This window comes from Chanos chanos, chromosome 11 (genome assembly GCF_902362185.1).
Source record: "Chanos chanos chromosome 11, fChaCha1.1, whole genome shotgun sequence".
Lineage (NCBI taxonomy): Eukaryota > Metazoa > Chordata > Actinopteri > Gonorynchiformes > Chanidae > Chanos > Chanos chanos.
Window position 1 is genome coordinate 12,641,740 of NC_044505.1, and position 7,500 is coordinate 12,649,239.

Here is a 7,500-nt window from a genome sequence, read left to right on the forward strand (position 1 = left end):
GAAACTATAATCAAATTGATCTAATGAAACGCAAACAAGACAAAGCCGGCGTGGTTACATCAATATTCTCTTTGATATGGCTAATAAACAAAGTCTGTTTCGCGATGTATCCTCCCTTCAGTTAGAACAAACTCACTCTCTCCTACTCACAAGAACTTTAGCTTTGATCTTCAGCTTTCTAATGTAGAGAGCATACACAGCCAGGACATCAGACCAGAGAGAGAGAGAGAGAGAGAGAGAGAGAGAGAGAGAGAGAGAGAGAGAGAGAGACAGCGCTAGCTCACATCTTTTTTTTTTTTTTTTTTTTTTATCTGACTGAAGCTGCAGAACCAGTCTGAGGTAAATCTTTAGGGTAAAAAGGTATGATAATCTTCACATAATTTATAAGTTTATGGTCTGCTGAGATTCTATAGATTCTTCAGAGAGAAGATTTTTTTTTTTGCTTTATTACCATTGTGCTCTTACATTAAAGTAACTCTAAGGGGATTTGAGATACTTCAGATATGGTAGCTGAATTCTAACAGTTAGAGCGCTCAGATGGAAACAATGGGAATATAAGAGACTACGGCTTGGCCAGTTCAAAATTAGCCCCATCGCTTCCATTGGCTCCAGTAACAAGGGTGCTGATGTTAGCACCTTCCATTGATGGAGTTTTTTTTTTTTTTTTTTAAACAATTACAACACAGTGGCTGAAATAGAAATGGCATACTAGACTCTAGAGTCTTAAGACTTTCAGGAAGTCTTAAAATGCTATGATGCTTAAATTCACTGTATTTACTGAAAGACAAACAAATTGTTTGGTGACAGAGTAGAGCAACTAAAACGTTAAGCGCAGGGGTGTAGTGGTAAAAAATAGGTGTGTAAATGCTATTTAAGAAATGTAGGAGGTGTGTGAACGCTGTTTACGTGCATCTAGTCTCCACTACAGCCCTGGTTAAGCCTATATTTATTTATCTCGTTGAATTTTAATAACAACATACTACTTAAAATGTCAAATTTAGTCTTTCCTCTAATTTGACAGCTAACCACGTCACACTGTCTTATACTGTAAAAAAAGGAATATGCATTGAACTCCATGTAAACCAGCATCAACAGTCAATTACAACTTACCAAAGCCAAGCCGGTTGTCATTGTTTCCAAAATCCAGGGAGTATATGACAACGTGATAGTTATTCCAGACGTAGAGGAGATTGTCTCGAGGGTTGTAGTCTACAGCTGCAATGTACTGGTAGGAGTTTGGGAAAGGGATACTCAGATGGGTCTCTCTGCTCTTGTCCGTGTTGTACATATAATCGATCTTATTTCCCGACGCTTCGTTGTCGTCGTCTTCGTAAACGCTTTTCACCACGTACAGGATTCCGCAGATCATGAAAGCGTTAGAGGCCGAACGTTTGTCGTACGTAGTGTCCCATGATCCCTCGATACGAAGAGTGTAGGGATTGAGTTGACTGATAACGATTCGCCCGTTGTTCTGTTCGGTGGCGTAAATAACCCAAAGCCCGTTCTCGTCCACTGCCAGATCGATGTCCGATTTCCCGCCCCAGCGATACGGAGATGTATCGTGGTAATTAGCGTTGGCGATAATGGCTTCTCCGCTCTTGATGCGTGTGCGTAAGTCGAACTTTACAATATTGCGCGTTCGTTCTTTATTGAAGAAGAGCGCACCATCATATACCACAAAGCCTGTGCCATCTACACGGTGCGGTAGTTTGTAGGTGGTTGTGGGCCGGCCAGCGATGAAATCCTCCTTGGACGAGTACTCGGTCAGAGTGTCTGTACGGTAAGGGGTCCAAGGCATGTAGTAGATCTTATTGGAGGACTGTAAAGGATCCTTACACCAAGCTCCAGACTGATGATCTGACTCAAAAAGATGTTCACTCTGATACACACCCTTAAGGATTCCTGGGCACAGGAACACTGAGAGACAAAGACAAAAAAATAGGGAGTTTCAAACATGATTTGACAATGTTTTTACAAGTCATGTCAAAACAGCCTTAGTGAACTGAACTGAACTGAATCAAATTGAGTCAATTCAATTCAGATCAATTCGGCTCAATTCAATTCAGTTCAACTAATCAATGCGGTTCCATTTATTTGATTCAAGCAGTTCACTAAGAGGCAGTGTAAGGGAAGGAAAGCAGGAATATTGTTAGAAATCCACTTTTCTATTTATCCCTATAGTGACTAACACTCCTGAGTGCAGTGTTGGATTCCTTTACAAGTCCCTGAGGTGCTTTTGGTAAAAATCTGTCCGACCAACTGTGAATGCCCCGAGGAGCATTCACCCTATTACTCCTGCTACATTTAACGCCAAATTCTAATTTCATCGTCGTCATCATCATCATCATCATCATCATCATCATCATCATCTGTTCATCGTTATGCTAAAGTACCCTCTTTGCCTCGGGTGGGGTCGTGGCTAAGAACACAGTTACTTATGTTAGCTTGGACGCTAACGTTAACCCATTGAACTTCATCTCCTGAGATCGTCCCTTTACTTCGTTTGTTGATGTCACCAGTGACATCACTACTGACTCCGGTGTTACCTCTGTCTGGTAACCAGTACTGCTTTCCAACATCCTACACTGTAAACCCCTCCCTCAAGAAAAAACATGAATATTTCATATTTTTCATGCTAATGACTTGGTTCTTATTTGAAATTTTTGAGGTTTGTTACATAACTTTTGAGACAATTAGTTCCCTCAAAGTTTTAGTCATCTTAACTTTAGTCATAATTTATTAGGATCTTCCAATTTATTTGCGGTTGTTATTTTAGTTTTGCTCACAGTCTAGGACTGTCATAGACAGTGGGAGAAGTGCATAAGGCTATTTCACACAATAGTCTTATATGGTTTATTCCATAAACAAAGAGCAGGTATATCCCATTTAAAAAAAAAAAAATACTGTTCTCCGCAGTTATGAGTGTGTATGAGTATGTGTGTCTGTGTATTAGAACTCATTTCCCACACTGGTTGTCGTATTTAAGGCATTTCACACAATAGCCTTCACTGGTCTGATTTATGGCAGAGCTGTTCTGGGGTTCCGGGAAACAATTCTCCAAGAGGCCGCGTCACGTGACCAAATGGAATGTGTGTCATGGTTACCATCCTTTCCCACAGTTCTCTTAACATCTTCTCAGGAAGTCAAGCTGGCATCTGACTTGTTTTACTTTTCCTCTCTTTGTTTGTAATGCAGTACTTTTTGTCTTTGTTTTTTTTTTTTTTTTTTTTTTTTAATACAAATGTCATGACGAATTCACAATGGAACCCTTTTACTTATTAATTCCGACTTGAGAATTGTGGTATTGTGTAACCTTTGCCAGGTCAAGGACTGAACTCTCAACATGAGGGAAAATGACATTTGTTCCATTATTAGTGCTTCAAGTGTCGTGTAATGAGCTGTAACTGGAGAAAAGCCTCGCCAATCAAATATCTCAATCATCTGATTGGCAGATCCACCATCCAGGCACCTTTTTTTTTTAAGATACTGAATCGAAATCATTTCCTTATAATTTGTGTAAGTTGATGTATTAACTTCCAGCTGGCAAATCTTTCTTATGTAACGGCAATACATGAATGAAATGATATCTGGAATGGTAGTGAAGTATCTAATTAACTAACTTTAGAGGACTTATTGAGGAAAAGAAAAAGCCTCGTTCGTGGAGGAAGATTCATTTCAAATCACCATCAAGCTCATTAACACTCATTTCAAATCTGAAGGAGTCAGAGACAGAGAGCGAGTGTGGAGTGGGGAGAGAGAGACGGAGAGAGTCAGAGAAAGGGTAAGGGGGGGGGGGGGCGCGGAAAGAGAACGAGGGAGGGAGAGAACGGGTAAAGAGAGAGAGAGAGGAGAAGAGAGAGAGAGAGAGAGAGGGAAAGCAAGAACAAGTTTCAGGTTTCAGTAGCTAAGTCCCAATCCAAGCCATTATACATCCGGAAGGTTCTAAATCTGCCCTTCACTTACAATAACAGAATCATCACCAGACAGTAATTATTAGAAAACTGAATCAATGCTCAGCTTTAGACATGAGAACTTACCTTTCTGTTCCACTTCTACCGCACCAAGAGAGAGAGAGAGACAGAGAAAAGAGAGAGAGAGAGAGAGAGAGAGAGACATTAGTTTCATCACCCCAAAAGCAAATATTTTACATAAATTCATTTCCATGACAACATATTCACTCATATGTTATGCTTCTCCATCTGACTAGAAACATGGCAGTGTGACGTAGTCCGGTGTACGGTGAAAAAGCGTTCCCAGTTTAATTTTTTGACACATAGCATTTACCACAGCATTCCCTGTGCCCTCTCTCTCTCTCTCTCTCTCTCTGTCTCTCTGTCTCAGTGCAGCCACAGAGACAGCGGCTGGGAACCTATTCTCATCTTCCTTCAGGGCTTTCGATAATGTTTAGTGTTTTTAACTGACTTAGTGTTTTAAAGGGTTTTTTACAATGTTTTAAAGGCAGATTAGAGAGAAGAGACTGTCTACAGGGAACATTAGAGACTTACAACTCTGGACTCTGTCTGTGTATGTGTGTGTGTGTGTGTCTTTGTCTGTTTTTCCTGTCTTCTTTTTCTCTCAGTCCATTTAAAATCTCTCTCATGAAATATGGATGCCTTTGATTGACTGTTAATGTATCGCTTGATAAGCAGTAGCATGTGTGTGGGTATGTGTGCCTGCCTATGTGTGTGTGTGTGTGTGTGTCTATGTTGAAGCAGGGGGTATGATATCATGTTGTTCCTACACACTGTCTCATACATAGACATTGCACCCCTGCGTCTTGGTTTAATGATGTAGCTGTGAGTTTGTGTGCGCGTGTGTGTGTGTATGTGTGTGCGTGTGTGTGTGTGTGTGCGTGCGTGTGAGTGTGTGTATGTGTGTGCGTATGTTGTCAAAACCGCAGGGGTCACAGAGATGTTGTCTTTCATTGTTTCTGAATAACACTGTAATTTATCAAGCAATTATTCAAGCGCCACACACACACACACACACACACACATTCAGATAGAGGGGGTGGGGGCAGAGAGAGAGAGAGAGAGAGAGTGAAAGAGAGAGAGAGAGAGAGAGAGGGAGATGGAGAGAGAGACAAGCACACAGTCATAAAATAGCCAGTACATGGTACATGACTCTGGGACTTGTCGTACTCGTGTGTTCACTTGATTGAGCTTTAAAACATCACACACTAGCAGCAGCAGTCGAAATGCCAGATAAATGTCAGTCAATGTTTTAAGTTGCTCACAAAATTGGTTCACTGGTAGTTACCTGCTACTGAGCTCAAATTGGCTTTTCAAGCTAAACATATATATATATATATATATATATATATATAAATATATATATAAAACAACAAAGAGGTCACAGAGACTGGTTTTTATCAAATAAAACCAGGGTGTGATATTTAAAGAGCAAAGAGGCATTGTGGGGAAATAATTAACAAGAAACCATTTGTAGCTTGATAGTTCTTGAAAAAGAAATGAATTGCTGAGATTATAGTGCCGTGTAGAATAATTATATACTCAGCTGCGTTACTAAAGGAGTGGGAACATTTCTACTGTAAATGTCAATAAAGGAATAAAACTTTATAAGTGTAAAGCAACGCCAGCAGAACTTTGGAAAATGCGCGCGCGTGCGACGTTTCGCGGAACGGGCGAAAATGTTGAAATTAGAATCGGAATCGACGAATGCGAGATCCCAATTCTGGAAGGTTCTAATTCTGAGGAGAAACAATGAGAAATTTAATTTGCCATGACAGCACAGCCTGCACCTAGCCTTTAGGTTTTTTTTGTTTTTTTTTTGCGGCCATATCTACACAACCTGAATGTTCATCCAAATGTTTTAATTCAGAGGGAAGGAGAAGGGAAAGCAGAGCAGACATGAAAAAGCCAGAGCGGGAGCTTGGAATGCATCCAATTCCCCCATCACTGGGGAGAATAGAGAGCCAGAAAGTTCCAGAAACATTTGGAGCATGTTCCCTAGAGTCACTGCAACACAGGTAATTAAATTACATCTCAAAGCCAGGAGAAGAGGTGAGTGTGTGTGTGTGTGTGTGTGTGTGCGTGTGCGTGCGAGCGTGTGCGTGTGTATGTGTGTGTGCGTGTGTGTGTGTGTGTTTGATGAGAGAAACTTGAACCAGTCAGTGCTTTGCATCATCTTAAAAGTGCAGAGAGGCCCCCTCTCTCTCTCTCCCTCTCTCTCTCTCTCTCCCTCCCGCCCCCCTTCTCTCTCACTCTCTCTCAGCACTCACATTATTTCATACGTGTGTAACTCTGTGTAACTGGAGCTGATAGACAGCATTTGGTGAGCAGTAATTGAATGTCTTTGAGGTAGTTCACTTACACTGTACACCTCATCTGATTTATGTACGCACAAGTAATGGACTGTGTGTGTGTGTGTGTGTGTGTGTGTGTGTGTGTATGTGTACAGGTGTGAGGTTGGCTCTGAGGATGTCTTTCAGTTAAAGGTTAAAGGTCAAAGGTCAAAGGTGATAGGCCTGGACATCCTGTGTATACATCCCCTTTCTTTTCTCCCAAATTCTTCACATTCCTTACGTGCATGTGCGCGTTTAAGGGTGTGTATCCATGCGAGTAGGTTTTTTTTTTTTTTTGGTGCACACATCCACATATGTGTTCAGGCCATACAATAGTACCACCACTGTTGCCATGGATACAAAATCTTAAAGACGGAAATCGTGCGGTAACAATAACCCTGATTTCTCTTTGATAACATGTCCTCCAGTAGCCTTGGACACAACCTTACTATTTGCAAAAAAAGGACAAACAGTGCTGCTCTGTTTCATCTCCTCTATTATAAGAGAGACATTAAAAAAAAAAAATCTTCCTAACCCCCTTACATAGAACTCGCTGTTCCGTTCTTCCACTGTTGTTTCAACTCTAACTCAGAACTCTTGTGTTGAGAATGACTGAAATAAGTACTCACTATAAGGAACACACTCATACTGGACTTCTAGGTATTTATAGGTTCCGGGACACGGATCAGGGAAGACGTCAGGCCCGGCCACCACCACACACTGAGTCCGGTTATTACACCTGAGAGAGCGAGAGAGAGAGAGAGAGAGAGAGAGAGAGAGAGAGAGAGGGGAAAAGGAGACATTTAGTAACGAAGTGGACCATTTCATAGGTTCTTATGTCAAACTGTTTGAGGTCTTTTTCTTTCTTGATTCAAAAAAAAAAAAAACAAAAAAAAAACACCTCATACAAAAATCCACAGTTACCTCATAATAAAAAGCCACAGAAAGGCGATTCCAATAAAGCGACTGATGCTCGATGACACTGTCAACTCTGCTAATGCCAAAGTCTATCAGTGTTACTGAGGAGCTAAATAAACATGTCTGAAAGATAATAGCTAGGAATACTACCTTAGTCAATAAGGTGTAATGGAATTATTGCAATACCATTTTAACCAGTTACAGCCTGTCATGAAAGCATAAACTATGCCAGCAGTTGTCAATACATATAAGCAAAAACCTCAGTCAACATACAATCT

At 40.8% G+C, this 7,500-nt stretch overlaps 1 protein-coding gene across 2 annotated transcripts in view; it reads right to left on the bottom strand.

The window, feature by feature from the left end:
• adgrl3.1 (adhesion G protein-coupled receptor L3.1) overlaps nucleotides 1-7,500 on the bottom strand; it is a 48,910-nt gene that overhangs the window by 34,598 nt on the left and 6,812 nt on the right. For both annotated transcript variants that reach the window (XM_030787915.1, XM_030787914.1), the window contains exons 3-5: nucleotides 6,934-7,043; nucleotides 4,038-4,052; nucleotides 1,111-1,917 (exon numbers count right to left, since the gene is read on the bottom strand). In XM_030787915.1, the coding sequence (XP_030643775.1) occupies nucleotides 1,111-1,917; nucleotides 4,038-4,052; nucleotides 6,934-7,043 (932 nt within the window). The remainder of the gene's footprint in view (nucleotides 1-1,110; nucleotides 1,918-4,037; nucleotides 4,053-6,933; nucleotides 7,044-7,500) is intronic.